General features: G+C 42.2%; 3 protein-coding genes across 3 annotated transcripts; 1 reads left to right on the plus strand and 2 right to left on the minus strand.

The window, feature by feature from the left end:
- Positions 1-2,560: 2,560 nt before the first annotated feature.
- On the plus strand, positions 2,561-4,594 carry bmp10 (bone morphogenetic protein 10; the record flags this gene model as incomplete). The annotated part of the gene is made up of 2 exons (XM_079161633.1): positions 2,561-2,966; positions 3,519-4,594. 2 exons carry the CDS (start codon positions 2,561-2,563, stop codon positions 4,592-4,594), a joined length of 1,482 nt encoding a protein of 493 aa, XP_079017759.1.
- Positions 4,595-8,888: 4,294 nt separating this feature from the next.
- On the minus strand, positions 8,889-11,480 carry ch25hl3 (cholesterol 25-hydroxylase like 3). The gene is made up of 2 exons (XM_079161645.1): positions 10,922-11,480; positions 8,889-10,154 (listed from the first exon to the last, which is right to left on the minus strand). Exons 1-2 carry the CDS (start codon positions 11,359-11,361, stop codon positions 9,779-9,781), a joined length of 816 nt encoding a protein of 271 aa, XP_079017771.1. The 5' UTR covers positions 11,362-11,480; the 3' UTR covers positions 8,889-9,778.
- Positions 11,481-14,994: 3,514 nt separating this feature from the next.
- On the minus strand, positions 14,995-16,868 carry LOC306697032 (cholesterol 25-hydroxylase-like protein; the record flags this gene model as incomplete). The annotated part of the gene is made up of 2 exons (XM_079160773.1): positions 14,995-15,370; positions 16,429-16,868. 2 exons carry the CDS (start codon positions 16,866-16,868, stop codon positions 14,995-14,997), a joined length of 816 nt encoding a protein of 271 aa, XP_079016899.1.
- Between the last annotated feature and the right edge of the window lie 1,192 nt (positions 16,869-18,060).

Genomic DNA, 18,060 nt, shown 5'->3' on the forward strand with positions numbered 1-18,060 from the left:
ATTAGAAACCACAACATCCTCTCCAGATGCTGTTCCAGCGGCTTGGAACGTAATAGCTGAAAGCAGCATCGCCAAATATTTTTCTTCTTTCTGCTTTGTGGAACGATGAAAGAATTGAAATTGACCATAAATATCAAACGTGACAGTTTGATATTTATGGTCAATTTCAATTCTTTCATCGTTCATAGTCCGTGTCATAGTTATTGATATATTTAAGTCTGGTCCAACAGACCGACTGAACAACATGCTGCTATAAACATCAGACATCACTATAAATCACCTCAGAGAATACCATTAGTTTCATTAAAGCTGCACTAATTAATATGTTTCATATAAACAAATGAGTCTGTTTAAGGTGAGTAGTTGCTTGTAGTTACAAACGCACAGAGTATCCTCCTGCAGCTCTGTAGACTCCCTCGGCTCAGAGCCACAGAGCATGAATGTTTTTCAGCTCGTCGTGTTTTACAGCCTGTAACTTTACTGCTTTGGTTCGCTCTCAACAACGTCTTTTCTGCAAAAGAAGTATGTGCGATACTTGACCAGCAAACAGCAGACTGACAAAAAAGATGTTTCCCCTCAGGAGTGTGAATATCGGTCGTAAATGTGTTAGGCAGCCAGAAACACGACTGTAAAGGAATGCTAACATTACTCTGTTTACTGCATATGTAAAGAGGCAATTTATGTTAACGCATTCATCATAATGACTTTATATGGTGGTAATATGTCAGTGTAGTTCCAATGCAGTCACTTAATGCTGCTTTAAATATACATTGATCTCCTAAAAATCTCTTAAACGCAGTTGATTTATTTTGGTGTTGTCGGTATAATCTGGGAGTGGATCATAAACGACATACCATTGTGGGGGAAACGCAGATGAAAATCATTGAATTCGGATCTTTGATATCTGCACAAAATATTGTCTGTTGGAAGGTTCAATCCCGAAATAGCAACTTGGGCCGTCATAAATCCACATTTGTGCACCCATAGGTCCATAATACAGACCATATGTATGGGATTGACTGTGTGTGTGTGTGTGTGTGTGTGTGTGTGTGTGTGTGCAAAAGGACATTGCCATTATCAAGCCCTCTTACGGCCATCAGGAAGATGTGCGGCAGCAGTTTAACAGAATGACAGATAACAGCACGTCTGTCAACTGTCAGCCTGGCAGATGAGTGGCAGAGGCAGGAAAAGCTCATTCCTTCCCATCTCTGTGACGCGCAGCAATCTGGAGTGTATCTGCAGGTCACACAAAGAAGCTCAGGAATGAAGGACAGTTGTGTAGTGGAATGAGGGTTCAGGTGACGAACGGAACAGTTATTCAAATCTGCAGAGGAGCCAGCGTGAGTCACTACTAATCTGATCAGAAAACATCTGACCAGCCTCTTGACTCCATGTTGGTAGCAGTGAGAGACAGTCGGCTCCATCATGTTTAATCATGTCCCTATGACGCTCTGTTTAGGCCTCACAAAACATGCTTCATCTATTCTTGCTTTATTTTGCGACCTTGCGCTTGCATCTTTTAAAGGATCCCTTTTGTGCCCAATTTAAGCCACAGTGTCAATTTACCGGAAGAGGAACTACACACTGAACATTTTAGCAAGCACTACAGGGGTTGATTGTTACTCTATTGAATGAACATGGCTGATTATTTTGCGCGACTCTGTTGTCCCCATGAGCTACTTGTAATGTCCTCCAGACTCACCGTCAACCCAGCATCTTCCATCCTCGATCATTAAGGCCTCACACCTCATTGCATTTCAATTTCATTTGGCCAAGTGTTGTCTACTAGATGTATCCTGTTACATTCAACGATATCAACAGAGCCTCGGTGTATTTTGTCAAAACTAAATGGTCAGTGGAGCCTAGGCGGCAGCTCGCAGAACTCCACCATTTACAAAGCAAATAAACAAATGAAGAATATCAACCCTGGAGCACCCACCCAAACAAAATAGCGCTTCCACAAGGAAGAGGCTACAGCACCGTGTTTACAAAATCCTCATTAAGGAAGTTGTGAGATAACACACGCTCGTGTGCATCACACAAAGTTGAAGGCACGCACGCACGCACACACACACACACACCAGCAAAGAGACCAAAAGCACTGAGCAATGCAGAGCCCACCATGTCATAGATAAGGGACAGAAAGAAAGAGCTGGGAAGAAGAGAGAAAAGCGCAGAGAGAGACTGACAAGAGGAGAGGACACAACAGAGATGACTCGGACGGACAAAGCCAAGCCTTGGCCACCCTGTCACCGGAACTGCAGCCCTGTCACAAAGGACATCAAAAGGTGTGCATGAGAATAAATGCTGTGAGATCTGGAGGAAAGCAGCAGGAACACACACTCCTGCAGAGGCTCACACTGGTCAGTGCAGGGGTCAACAACACGTCTGTCTACTGGATCCAGAACTTTCTTTGTCTGCAGATAAACTGACCACAATTTCAATTAACCTTTGGATTAAGGGGTTCAGATATCACAATCATTTGGTCTTACTGCTGCATCAACTTGTCCATAGAGAACCCCAGAGGGCATACAATAGAAAGCTGCAGATTGTTTTTCTCATGGCGAGAATTTGGGTCTTTCCACTGGGAACCATCTGCAGCTCCAGGACTTTGCTCTCGCTCTTTTCCATCCTACTGATCCAGGGGCTCTGTGGACAGAGCAGCCCAATCTCCAACACCCATCAGAGGTATCGCCCCGCTCCGGGGCTGGGAGACGGGCATGGAGGGGTGGTGGATCCTTCACTGCTGGAGCAGGTCAACAACATGAACATGCAGAGCTTGCTGGAGAGCCTGAAGGAACAGTTTCTGCGGACTTTCAACCTGTCTGGCTTAGGTTCCCCTCCGCTGCCTCCTGGAGGCACTCGAGAAGAGCCCCCTGAGTATATGATGGAGCTCTACAACCGTTTTGCTAATGACCGCACTGCCATGCCCACCGCCAACATCATCCGCAGCTTCATAAATGAAGGTAAAGACCCTCTGCTGAATATGATTATGCCTTGTTGATCTAATAGATTCATCAAATAAATTACAACTTTTTTTCTTTCAGTTGTTTCCATGTTTATTGAATATATTTATGACATATTTGATTTAAATATCATTTGTATTTTACTCATCACACTCTGGTCTGCAAGGCCAAAGTATGTAAGAAGTAAAACTGAACAAAGGACTTCTTGTATATTTTGTATATTCTTATAGTTTTTAATTAGACTGTCGCTAAATTAAGATGTAGTTGTTCAAATCCAATCCTTAGTCATGGCCCTGTTTCTGTTTACTTCTCTGTTCAAAGCAATGTTCATGTAAATGCTATTTGTAATGGGACAACTTGCAGTACCATTAAGTTGACGGTAATGATAGTTAAATGTTTCCCAATTAAGTGTGATATTGAAGATGTCATCCTCAATAGGGTTAGAATAGGATAGGGTTAGTATATGTTGCAGAATTCAACTGAAAACTTCATTAAAAAGATGATACAAAATTAACAGAAGTTCAACTTTCACCATTTAACTCTCTTCCCCAGATTCATCTCCCAGTGTTGTGGGTGTTGGAGGGGTAAGGCGTCACCCGCTCCTCTTCAACGTGTCAGTCCCACATCATGAACGCATCACAGCGGCCGAGCTTCGCCTCTACACACTTGTCCAGACTGACCGCCACCTCTACGCTGGTGTCGACCGCAAGGTCACTATCTACGAACTGGAATTGTATGTCGGAGATGACAACATGACCGATGAGAACACTGTGAGAGGTGATGGATTCAGAGGGGGAGGAGAGCGGATAGAGATGGTGGAGTTGGCTTCACGTCAGGTCTACGGCACCGATAACGGCTGGGAGGCCTTTGACCTCACTGCTGCTATTCAACGCTGGCGCAAATCTGACCATGACACCACGCGCCGGTTGGAAGTGCACATTGCCAGCATGGCTAATGAAGACAATGTTCAAGGTATGGCAGAGGACAACAAAGACTCAGCTGAAGGAGACATGAAGATTGACACCAGCCCTGAGGAGAAACACAAACCTCTGCTGATTGTTTTCTCTGACGACCAAAGTAGCGATCACCATGATGACAAGCGTGAGCTGAACGAGATGATCGACCACGAGACCTCCGACATTGTTCTCCAGAATGACTTGGGGATGGGTCTGAATGGGCTGTGGGGGGAGCTGGGGAGGGACAGGGATGAGGCGGATGAAGAAGCAGAGCCAGATGAAGAGGACCTCATCCAAATGCGCTCCAATCTGATCTACGACACAGCGTCCCGCATCCGTCGCAATGCCAAGGGGAACCACTGCAAGAAACAATCTCTGTACGTAGAGTTCAAGGATATTGGATGGGACAGTTGGATCCTGGCACCCACTGGTTACGACGCCTTTGAGTGCACTGGCATTTGTTCCTTCCCACTGACAAAGCATGTCACACCCACCAAGCATGCCATTGTCCAGACATTGATTAACATCCACAGTCCTCAGAAGGCGGCACGAGCTTGTTGCGTGCCCACCAAGCTGGAACCCATCTCCCTGCTGTACTTGGATGACACAGGCGTGGTCACCTACAAGTACAAGTTTGAAGGCATGGTGGTGGCAGAGTGCGGCTGCAGATAGTCCATGTTGTGAGAGAGTTTAACTCTACGTAAAGTCTTAAAATAAGAGGAAAGACACAGAACTAACAGTAAGCTGCAAAAGGAGGTTGGAATCTCTGTGAAAGTTAGTCAGTGAGATTGGAAGTGCACGTTCGCTACTCATGAAACTACGTGCGCTCCAATTGATGATCATTCAGACAGTGGAAAGACAGTGTGCTGCAGATTTACAGTCAACAATAGAGATGCCAAGGTGTGTCCTCAAACCCAAAACAAGGAAACGCCACCAGACTTCCCAAAGGACCAAACCGAGCTCATCCTACAGTGTGTGGTGGGAACCAGTGGGCCAGTTATCCCCCTCCCTCTCCTTCCCCCTGACATCTGTCTTCCTCTCCACTTATCTCTGGCCTCCCCGCTCGATGCAAACACTAATCAGCACTTCATGTGTCCTGGTGCAGTGAAATGACCCCCAAGAGGCAACCTGACAAGACATGAACTCTCCAGGCCCACCTCCTGCCTCCTGCAGCCTCCTGATACGTAGGCGCTGTGCAGGGATCCTATCTATCCCAATCCTGTTTCCAACTTCACATGCCTGTTGTCCACTCCCCCGAGCTACAGCGATAGCAAGGTGTGGGGGGTTGAGAAGCATGTATGCCACCACTCAGGCTTGGAGAACTGGACGGCATTCTGTGCAATTTTTTGAGGTGGTGGGATGGGGGAGTGGGACAGGACAAGGGGGCAGGGGTTGTCCACATTCCGAGGCAACAAACAATCTTAACTGGCTCAACTTACTGACCTAGCACCATGTGTCCCTGACATACCTCCAACTACTCAGCTGAGCCATCTATCACTTTTATGGTAAAAATGGCCTTTTTGGACAGTTATCATCTGACGGCCAAACTCAAGAGTTGAAAAAGGGGGCACATTCACATTCCCTTTATGGATGCGACCCAAAGGAAACACAGAGCTACAGAAATACAGTTTCTTTGTTTAAAAGCCTTTTGATACCTCTGCTGCTTATGTCGAATAAAAGACTATTTATTGTTCTAATTTATTTATTTTTACAACAGAGTAGATAACTATATATATATATATATGTATGTATTATGTAAGTTGCTTAGTGTAGAGCAGGTTTTGTATCCGTGACAATGCATTTGCAGCACAAAATGAATTCTGTTGGGAAGAGAAATGGTAATTTCTAAAACAATAAATTACTTTACAAATCCTACATGAAAAGTCTCCTCAACTGATCCTTTCTCTTTCATAAAGTTTACAGACCATCAAAATGTCATTAGGATTATCTTATATCAAGATGAATGTAAATATTTGGAGCTGAAATGCCATGCTGATGTGTACATGATCTATTTCCCACATTACAATTATCAATCAAAGGATCTCGGTCTGTCAACTTTCCTTTCCATTATTTCAGAAGGAAGCCATTAGACCAATGATACAATGCATTTCTGACTTTCAGATCATTTAGCCCGACAGTATCAGCTCTCGGGTCATAGTTCATACATGACACACAAACATAGAACCATGGGAAACTGAGTGGAAGGCCCGCTAATGAACAAAATGGATGGCCTGCTGCTCACACTGACAGCTAGCAGATGCAGACAGCTGTGATGGAAGACCTGTTCATAAAAAAAGATCTGGACTCCAGTATCTCTTTCAGTCCTCACTCATTTTTCTATGAATGTTAAACTACATCACAAGAGCATCTTGTTGTTCTTTTCATGTACCAACGCACATCGAAGATAAATTGAGGATACAAATCTGATTCGTGCTCGGAAATGTGTTAAAGTTTCTATTATTTCTTTGTTTTTAAGATTGTGTATCACACTAATGTTCATTGAAAGGTGACATTACTGTGCTCTGTTTGGGTGAACTCCACAGCTACAGCAGCAGAATTGAAGTCAAGAATGATGAAAATCAAAGACGAAGATACAGACAGGCAAGATTTGGATAGCAAAGTAAAGATTTCTTTTGGCATATTTGGACGTGTGCTCATTTGATTTTTGCCAATCTCCTGTCTGTATGCTAATCATGAAGCTACCGTTTGGGGTAAATTAGCTTAGCTTAGAATAAATACTAGAAGCACGAGGACACAGCTTAATTAGCAGTGCCCAAAGAAAAGAAAATATTTGTTTGATTAATCTACATGAAAACATTTTTTTTTAGGTTTTTACTGGGAATTATTTGCTGGACTATTTTGGGCACAGTGACTTTTCAGGTTCTTGTTGTCACTGTGAGGTTGTAATGTGGTTGGTGGAGAATTATTGAGCTATAGAAGTGGAATATTTAACTATTGGACAGAACTTCATTATAGTCACTTATTTAGTAACAGTTAACAAAAAAAGAAGGTGAGAGGTGTGTGTGGGGTAAATATCACTTATACAATCAGAACACGATGGCTACATTGTTACAATATGACGATTGTGCAATGCTTCTGCTACCTCCTACTGTCCTCTTTTGTGGATCACCATACAGTAAAATGTATGTAGATACACTGATTTCTCATCTAACTGTGTGTCGTAACAGGAGTTGCAGTTCTAGAAATATGTTGTTCAAAGCTTTAATTAAAAAAAAAGCCTTTGGCAAAAGCCCATTAATGACAAGTGCACTGAGATGTTTCAGAAAGCAAACAAGTCACTGACTGACCTCTCATGTAAGATGAGAGCAGAGGTCGTCTAAAAATGGTTACAGACCTGAGGGCAAGAACCTCCACCAGTTACTGTGACAACAGTGTGCCTCAGCTATGTGAAGCTCACTAATTGAATATTTACAGAATGGTGGAAGAAATATGAATCTGGCCTTTGTCACTGAATAGCAAACTTTCAGGAAATATGATGAAATGGGAAGTCTTTAGTGTTTGCTCTGTTGATAAGGACTGGTGGAGAGTGCTCTGTGCTATTTCCTCTCTCTTTGTTTTGACATGGCTCCTTCTGTCGAAATCATTTTAGTCCCTCTTCTGGAGTTTGTGAAGTATTCGGCCTACGTGATTGATTTAGGAGCACACCTATCAACAAGTAAACAAACTGAACGTTTAAAAATGTACAGACGGTTCAAATTGCTTCAAAATCCTGTAACGCTCCAGTGTCTGACAACGTGACGTCGGCTGCAGGACGTCGACGTGTGTCTCGCTGTGAACGTGTGTTTTTCGGTGTGTCTCATCCGAAGCTGCATGACTCGCCCCGACTCTGACGTGGGGTCTGTAATAGGGCCTGATTGTTTCCGTTTTGGGTCACATGTTTATCATTCCATCTCTTGGCAACACCACCACCCTGCACTCATCGCTCCCTCTTTCCTCTCATCTCCTTTTGTTCCCAAGAAGAGAACATTCAACCCAACATTTATTTTTGGTCATGCAATAGTAACTCCAAATGTTCTAACATCTTTTACCAATTTGCATTTGACTCTGATGTTGCGAAATTGCAAAAGTTCCATTGGAAGAGAGAGCAATGAAAAACAGATGTTCAGTGTAGTTATTATACATTCTCAGAACAGCGTGTTTCAGCTCAAATCAAATCAACTGTTGCTCTTCAGTAAAAGTGATGACTATCACTCGCCAGAGACCCTAAAAACATAAATTACAGGTTGTTAGTGAGAAGGCTGCGGCTTGTGAGAAAAATCCAATGAATAAGGAGTTGCATTATTACACTTTAGGACCATTTTCAAAATGACACATCATTTCTGAAGTAAAGAAAGTACATATAAACTTGTTATTTCTCTACAAAAACTGCATTTGGCCCCCTGTGGTGATTCAGTAACTCACCGAGTTAAAGGAAGCTCTTTCATGTGAACACAGCATGAGCACCAAAGAACAGGAAAGCTACAAGTCATCTGGCATTCTGTTAAAAATAAACCCTGTCCTCAGGGCATTGTTGGATTTTAAAGGTATTGATGATAACGCATGTAAAACAAATTACAAAGGTTACAACTGCAGATAATGACTGAAAGTCTTCTCATCTCTGAAAACATGTGGTTTCGATAAATCAGTAAAATCCACATGGAGCCAGTTTACAGAGAGTAGACAGCTGAGAGGCCCAGAGCATAAAAATCACCAATCTCAGCACCACGACAGAAACCTGAACCTGAAGTGAACAACAAAACCCCAAACACGTGTCCTGTTTTCATTTGTTTTCTCCTGTGTCGATAAACATTTACAATATACTCATCAAGACATATGGTACAAATTATACAACAGCTTTTGGCTCAAATATCGAATTATCTAGGAGACAGTTTGACATTTTGGGAAATACAATTTATTTGCTTTCCTGCCAGAATAGGAAATCGATGAACGGTAAACATGAATCTACAGCCAGCAGGCAGTTTTGCTTATAGCTTAGCATAAAGACTGGAAACTATAGAGTAACAAGATCAACCTACCTAAGGACAAGCTTACCTCGATTGTTTAATCTGTCTGGATTTACGGTCTGTTATGTGCTGGACAATTTCTTGGCCAGGCGCAGTCAACCTCCTGCTGAGGCAGGCTAGCTGTTTAATCGTTTACAGTCTTTGTGCTAAGCTAAGCTGACTAGCTGCTGGCTGTAGCTCCCAATTGTACTGTACTACCTTGAGAGTGGCATCAAACTTCTCTTTCCTTTAACCAGTTTGTAAAGTGACCTGGCATGAGTGAATATCAGCAAACATTTACTCAGATTTGTGATTTTCTCTTTACGATCTGCACTGACGGAAATTAAACCGTACAACATGAAAGCATGAATCCATCCTTAAACACTCCCATGTCATGAGGGCACATCAGTTACACATTTGTTCATTGTTTCATTGTCTTGATTTATTGTGTCATCTCTGCTCTTTCATCTCGCGCTACAGTCACTTGATACAGAACAGCTGTAGATATCAGCGTTTCACATTGTAAATACTGCACCTGCAGGATGTTTGTCCATGAACGTGGTGACTTCTGAGATGACTGACAAAGAAACATTGATAATGTTGTCTTGTTGAGCAAATTATATAGATTTCAATATTTTTTTTTTATAAATGGCATTTTGTGGTCACAACTCGGAAAATGTCTTCACATTGTAGGATGTCTGACTGAAATGGCCGTGGTTGGTTTGCTGTAAACATGCAACATGAAAAGCCTGATCAGGAACGACCAAAATCTGCAGAAAATATCCTTCAGTGCATCTTAGCAGCTTTGCTGGAACTTGAGCAATCCTCAGTTTTTATACAAGCAATAGTTTTGTCACTTTGGACGAGAATACTTCACTGGTGCACGGTATGTGCCATAGAGGACGTCCCAGTGGATGAAGTAGGGGGCGTAGTTGACACTGTGGAGAGTATGGTGGACATGGTGGTAGGGGGCTCCTCCCAGACAGGGCAGCAGTCTGTGCAGAGCCCAGGGCAGTTCATAGCCACAGTGGTCCTCCACCGCCAGCCAGCTGTTGACGAGGTGGAAGACGGCTTCGCTCAGAGGGTGGCAGCCCACCACCCAGGCGCTGCTCAGAGCCAGCAGCAGCAGAGACAGCAGCTCCAGAGAGCCGCTGTCCTGAGCGGCCAGAGCGAAGGGTGTGTGGTGCTGGTGGTGCAGCTGGTGAGCGTTACGGTAGAGCCAGGCAACCCTGATGAGAAACACACAAAAAGATGGAATATAAAAGTTATGGATAAGACAATATTCCCAGAATGACACAATGTCAGTACAACAACTACACTATACAATACTATTATGTTGTGTCTTATTAAAGGGCAACTGTCAGGGCACCTATGGTCACCTAGAAATTTAAGGATAACTGGAATATTAACAGTTTTGGACTGAAGATGCCAACAGCAAATCTTTTGCTCAAGTATGCAGGCGCTTTAATGTTGGGCGAACAGTGTGTCCTGAATGTTACAACGTGACCCAGAGGCAACTGAAGAGTGAGGAGTCAATTGTTGCTCTGTTCCTGCAGGTATCCCCGGTTTTCGGAGTGTACTGGTGGGGAGTTTGCGTGCAGTGACCAATGAGGGCAGCAACAACTGATTCCCCCTCTTTTAAATTGGACTTTTATATTTCCTCCTTATAGTGCTTTTGATTCATTTAGGTTGTTTGAACTGTTTGTTGGCCTATAGACATATATTTATTGAGAATACTGGCTGAACCTTGATTTGTGCTTCGTGTTTAATTTTACACGGAGTCATGTATGGTATAGAGTATAAATAAATGCTTACATTATTCACTGGTTTTGGTGTAGCCTACTAAAAAAAACATGATCACTGGAGTCACGGTAGGTGGCGTTGTCTGCTATCTTTTTACATTTCATATTTATTTATTTTAAGATAGTTCTTGAATATCTTATTTCACTATTGGGCTTGACAATAGTACACAACTAACGTGACATGGGGTGCTCACCTGTGCATGGAGACGTGCCATATAAAGAAGAGCGTGTCAAAAAGCAGCAAACACGAGAAGACTTCCACAAAGAGCTGCCAGCAGGATGGAGCCAGCTGCGGCAACGCGGGGCTCCTCAGCGTGTGAAACAGCGCGGTGGCCGGGAGGACGGTAGTCAGGTATCTGTACAGCACCCTGCAAAAACAGTCAAACCAGCGGCGGAGTGACGGCGGGGGACCCGATCCTGCAGCGATCCTCCACGAGCGGACCCGTTGACAGACGCTCCCCAGCGCGTCCAGCGCGAGGAAAGGTGCGCAGAGCAGGACGTGGGTCAAGAAGGCGTAGGACGCAGGCAGGTAAGGGGACAGCAGGATGTCCTCCTGCCCTGATCTCACTGACTCCCATAGTCCCTGGAGGATAGGTGCATGCGCCTCTTCATGCTCTGTGGCGGTCACATTCATCACGGCTCCCAAATCACGATCTGCACCTTATTTCAGGTAGCGTCCTCCTGACTGTTGTTCTTACGAAATAAAGAACTTATTTCACCCTTTTAAAGCCATCCTCATAGGAATGGTATACACTTTAAATTTCTCCGCAGGGATCAGTCCTGGATAAACTCTTCCATATATTCTTAAACACAGGTAAATTAGATGTTTTTCCTCGCCTGCCTCCTCGCTTCTTACTGGAGAAGCTTCTTCTTAATGCTGCTGGAGAAGTTTTCTCTCCACACAATAGAGGAGGAGGAGGAGCCCCAGATCCAATATTTATTCTATGTTGAGGTAAGTGGTAACAAAAGAAGTAGGCTGATCCTCATCGCAGATTTCACTAGAACCACCTACTAAAAGTTGGCTGTTGGAAATGTAGGGGGTTTCTCTGAGAGGACTGCCACATTAAAAGATCTTTTTTCTTTTCATTGGAGACTCAAACTAATCACCACTCTACTGACTGAAGACAGATTTAGATCGTGTCTCTCAATTTCGGGGATTTTCCAGGAAAAATAGTCTTCAGGATTAGATATCAGACTGGCAAAATAAGAACGAAATGATATGATTGAAACCATGAGAGGAAAAAAGCCTGAACATTTCAACATCTCATTGTTTTCATTTTTTTTCATTTTCTTTCTTTTTGTGCACTTGCCTTAATAAAGACAATATGCATGTGACATCAAATGAATCATTGCAAACGTGTGTGAATCATTGTGGCATCAAAATCATCTACTGTATATTCACTACAATTATTCATCAACTTTCAGTCTGTACACCAGTGAACCACCATTGCTTTCTCTGAGTAACCGTTGCAATGCAAAGTGCATTTGAAGTCACTGATCCATGTTTTGAGGAAAGCTGTACAGACCTGCAAAATAAAGTATTAAATCAAGTCTGTGCCCCAACATGCAACCGTGATATCAAGGTACGCATCAAGGTATGGTGTGTTTAAACTGGTCCAACACAGTCCCTCAATCTAGCTGGTACTCTTTATGTAATAAAACAATGTTGACCACTGTTACACAAGCAGGGCCTACCACGCCGTCCCTCGTGCTGCACTGGGACACTCTGACCACGGCATGGTCCATCTGTTGGAATGGTCATTCTTGGAATATATCAAAGGATGAGAAAAAGAATTCTTAATAATAAAGAAAATAATTATGATCAGTAGGAAATAGAAGTCTGAATCTGATGTGTGATTAGAGTGCTTCACACTGTCGCACTCGTTTACAACCTGGATAGAAGACCAATCATATTTAAGGTCAGAAGGAAGTTTGTTAAATGATTTGTGATGGGAAATGCAAACAGTGAGGACGTTTTCACTTGATACTACTTTTTTTCAACTTTTACGTAATCCGATATGCAAGAGTTGTTTAGATACATTTTTTAATTTTAAACACCTCTATTAATGACAGACATCCTAAACATCACATTGGACTTGCAATGAAACTCTTCATAAGGCCATTAGTTTCTCGGTGCACCTACAGCAATAAGGGACGCAGCATATTGAGTTATCAGGGAACAAATCATAAACGGATACAGTGAAGCATTAGTTAACGAGTAACTCATAACCACACTCGAGCTAATGATTATCCTAGTTAATGATTAGGTAATTCAGAAACGAGTAAAGAATGAATCAGTGACGACTTGTTAATTCATGAATCTTAAAAAAAAGTTCCTCCCTTAAAATGTCTTAAGGAGGACAGACTGGGAGATCCTATATGAATCAATCATTAGATGATTAGTTCATGAATATCTGTGAATGATCATACTGAACACCTTTCATGAGCCGTTCATTATTTCCTCGCGCCACAAAACTAAAATAGTAAACTGCACTATTTTACCTGCTCTGTGCCATTGATTATACCCATACTTTTCTTTTACCAGTTTAAACCAAATCCTTTCACAGGAAGCAAACTCAGTTTCCTAAAATGTCATAGAATGTCATGTCAGGGAAAATGCCCTAAAAGAAGGTTTAGTATGTCATAAAAAAGACATACTATGACATTTCATGACTTTCTTCAAGACATAATATAAGATGACAATTTGTTTGGCTTTATTCATGACATTCCATACGTTGTTTTTATATATATTTTATGAAATACTATATTAGGACCTTTTTTTTATGACTTTTTCACATCATACTATACTATGACATTTTTCATGGTATAACATAGGACTTTTTTTATGACTTTTTTCATGATACATGACACTAGAACTTTTTTATGACATACTATACTATGACATAGTTTTGGACAATTTCCATTCAATAAGATCTGACATTTTTCATGGCACCTTTTCCTGACATTCTGTTCTATAAGATTTTTTATCATGACATACTATACTATGACATTTCTCTGGATATTTTCCGTGTCATACTTTACTAAGATATTTTTGTATAATGTAAGAGGAGACACTTTGAATCTTTGAGCTCAATGGGGTATATTGGAGTCAAAATATTATTTCTGATACAGCTTTAAAAGTGTAAAAGTGATAAATTGCATATACTTCATTACATGACATAATGCATTTTACACATTTTGCTTTACCGCACCATCTTTACTGTTTTTGTACAAAGTTTCTTAATTAATCACTGTGGCCTGAACTGTGCCAATGTGCCGTCATAGGTAATAGGTAATAGCATATTTCTTTTAAGAATGTGTCTGTGTGAACTTTCCACGGATGAAAACTTTGTATTTAAAAGCCTCTAGGCGTTAGTTGTATAATAAATACACTACATCAGATATCAGGGTGCATTGGTGCAAATATGAACAAAATCCAAGCAATAAGTGAAGATTTACATGAGATTAAGTTGCACATTTTAATGGTATGATACTCACGCTCACTAAAAGTACATTACATCACAGTAATTTAGCGGACGCTTTTATCCAAAGCGACTTACAATAAGTGTATTCAACATCGGTATTCAAGAGAACTACTAGTCACCAGAAGTCATAAGTGCATCTCCTTTTTTAAACAAGTATCTAAGAGCATAAACCAGAGCAAACGTACAGTGCAGAAACAAACACATACAATAAGTGCAACGAACTAACACGAATACAATAAGTGCAACGAACTAATACGTTATTCTTATTACATTATCCTTCGGGATACTCGTTTCATCCAAGTGTTCGGCAGAATCGTAAGATAAATGTATCTAAAAACACTCCCATGTCACGAGTGCACATCAGTTGCATATTAGCTCAGGCTTTTGGTCATTGTTTCAATGTCTTGATTTATTGTCATCTCTGCTCATCTCGTGCTGCATTCACTTGATAGAGAACAGTTGTAGATATCAGCGTTTCACATTGTAAATACTGCACCTGAACAGGATATTTGTCCATGAACTTAGTTACACAGATTTCAATCATTTTTTATTAGAAATAGCATTTTTTGGTTACAACTCTGAAAATGTCTTGGCATTGTAGGACGTGTGCCTGAAATGGCCATGGTTGGTTTGCTGTAAACTGTGGGATGACATATTCCTGATGCACCATGAAACAGGATGATCAGGAACGACCAAAATCTGCAGAAAATATCCTTCAGTGCATCTTGGCAGCTTTGCTGGAACTTGAGCAATCCTCAGTTTTTATACAAGCAACAGTTTTGTCACTTTGGACGAGAATACTTCACTGGTGCACGGTATGTGCCATAGAGGACGTCCCAGTGGATGAAGTAGGGGGCGTAGTTGACACTGTGGAGAGTATGGTGGACATGGTGGTAGGGGGCTCCTCCCAGACAGGGCAGCAGTCTGTGCAGAGCCCAGGGCAGTTCATAGCCACAGTGGTCCTCCACCGCCAGCCAGCTGTTGAAAAGGTGGAAGACGGCTTCGCTCAGAGGGTGGCAGCCCACCACCCAGGCGCTGCTCAGAGCCAGCAGCAGCAGAGACAGCAGCTCCAGAGAGCCGCTGTCCTGAGCGGCCAGAGCGAAGGGTGTGTGGTGCTGGTGGTGCAGCTGGTGAGCGTTACGGTAGAGCCAGGCAACCCTGATGAGAAACACACAGACAGCTGGCTCAGCTTATACTTTCACTGTTATGGATGATCACTATACTCCCAGAATGGAACATGTCAGTATTCAATCTTGAGAGGGGCTTATTGGGTGGTATATGGTCTCAAAAAAATATAAAATGCAAGTCTCCTTCAAAAAGAATCCAAGGCACACTGTAGGGTTTGTGCAATATTAAAATGTCTTTATTTAACATGGAAATATGTATTTAAAATGACCAACGCATTATCATCAAGGTGGTAAATTGTCAGTGAGTCTGTGGTAGATACTTAATTAGTTAGTATTACTACTTCTACCGGGACTAAAACAGTCCCAAAGTCGATGGGTTTATTGAAAGGGTTTTGATGCCTTTAATAAGTTCTCTACAAAAGTTTAAGAGATTTAACGTTTTGTTCAGCGATATAAAATATGTCAGTCAATATCCCTTTTGTGAATATAATTTCAGAAGATCTTACTAAACAAAACGTGGAAGCATGTTTGTTTGTTTGCCACAGAGCATTTTTTCTTTTTACAGAAAACCAAATTCCAATGAAACAATCTCATTGGCTTTTTGTCAAGGGAACCAGTGACAATTTCCGGGGGTTGGACTACAAAAATAACTCATCCCTGCAGGACTCTATAGCCATGCTGTTGATTTATGGGGAGGCCTGTATGATGGGCAACTTCTAATGGAAAAGAGTTGGCAACATTGTCTGGGTTTTATGGTTGGATCATTTTTTACTAGTTCTCCAGATTACCTACCCTAGCTTTGAGTGTGGTACTTGAGTAAATAATATACTCAGTTACTTTTCACCACTGATCACAATAGGATACAGATAGGGACAAAAAGTTTCTTTTCTTTGGACTGAAGCTGCCAACAGCTGATGTTTTGCTCACAAAGGCTCTTTAATGTATTCTTGGCAGGATGGAAGAAACTTCATGGGGGAACTAAAACTCTGCAAGGAAACCCAGAGCAATGATAAATAACCTCTATGTGACATGGAAAAAAGCCCAGTCACATTAGAATAGTACACAACTAACGTGACATGGGGTGCTCACCTGTGCATGGAGACGTGCCATATAAAGAAGAGCGTGTCAAAAAGAAGCAAACACGAGAAGACTTCCACAAAGAGCTGCCAGCAGGATGGAGCCAGCTGCGGCAACGCGGGGCTCCTCAGCGTGTGAAACAGCGCGGTGGCCGGGAGGACGGTAGTCAGGTATCTGTACAGCACCCTCCAAAAACAGTCAAACCAGCGGCGGAGAGACGGCGGCGGACCCGATCCTGCAGCGATCCTCCACGAGCGGACCCGTTGACAGACGCTCCCCAGCGCGTCCAGCGCGAGGAAAGGTGCGCAGAGCAGGACGTGGGTCAAGAAGGCGTAGGACGCAGGCAGGTAAGGGGACAGCAGGATGTCCTCCTGCCCTGATCTCACTGACTCCCATAGCCCCTGGAGGATAGGCGCATGCGCCTCTCCATGCTCTGTGGGGGGCATATTCATCACGGCTCCCAATTCACGATCTTCTGCATCTTACTTCAGGTAGGGTCCTCCTGACTGTTATCATCGATTCTCACGAAAAAATAGCAGCAGTTTTTTTTTTCTTCTTTAAAATATATGAAAGCTAATATGGTCATGCATTTTATGTCTCCACTTTGAAATACTCCAGATGGAACTGCCCTGGATAAACTCTCTTCCATATATACTGTATTTTTCCTCGGCTTCCTGGAGTCACAGCTTCATGCTGCTGAAGTTCTCTCCACACAGTAGAGGAGGAGGAGCTCCGGGTCCATTACATCTTCTATGTTTATGCAAGTGGTAATTATTAAGTAGGCTGATCCCAACCAGCTTTCAGGTTTACGCACAAGAACCACCTACATACATACAATTGACTGTGGAAACGCAGGGGGTTTCTGGGAGAGGATCCGACACCGATACTGATTAAAGCAAATTTAGATCTAAAGAATGTTGCTCAATTGGATATTTTCCAGGAAAAATATATTTTTTTTTAAACATTCCAACGTGTCATTGATTTTCTTTACATTTTAATTTCTCTCTCTTCTTTTTGTATTTAAGGAGACAGACTATGCAGCTGTGAAATAAAATGAATCATTGCAAATGTCTGCAGATTTATTACTGAATTACTGAGCCACCCAAATCAACGACAGAATATTCTAAAGGCAAGTTATTCATATTACACAGGATATCATCTACAGTCATATCAATCAAGGCTGCATTAACAGCCAGTCAACGTGGCCCCAGCTAGTCCAAAGCCTCACATTCAGTAGTCGCTACCTAATTAGTTGAATGTGCATTTGTGTGGGATTGAATCTGTGCTACAAAGTACGATGTCAACCAAAGAGGTTCCTTCATGATTACCTAAACCCCTCAGTCTAGAGGAGTCATGGGTCTAAATATCATTGAAGACTTTAAGCTTCTATAATCAATGTTTCAAACGACAATGAAAAAAACACTGAAAATATAAAGAGGTTGGTTGTAGTGATAAACCTACGGATCGTTATTTGAATCTGCAGCTCCTCCCGGCTTTATGAAGCTTTAAAGTAAGATTCAGCTTATTGCTTAAGTTGAGGTTCACTCTCATAGCGGCTAATGCCGTATTGTACTGGTTCTTCATTTCTTTATGATTCCCTGAAAGTTTCCTGGAAGACACACCCATTTGACCATGAATACAGGT

The sequence above is a fragment of the Pholis gunnellus genome (assembly GCF_910591455.1).
Source record: "Pholis gunnellus genome assembly, chromosome: 6".
Lineage (NCBI taxonomy): Eukaryota > Metazoa > Chordata > Actinopteri > Perciformes > Pholidae > Pholis > Pholis gunnellus.

Excerpts from the sequence above, each read along its gene's own strand:
- ch25hl3 (XM_079161645.1), bottom strand. The coding sequence starts at position 11,361 with ATGAATGTGACCGCCACAGAGCATGAAGAGGCGCATGCACCTATCCTC. Across the intron at positions 10,155-10,921 it reads TGGCACGTCTCCATGCACAG|GGTTGCCTGGCTCTACCGTA; the intron begins GTGAGCACCCCA and ends GTTTCTCATCAG.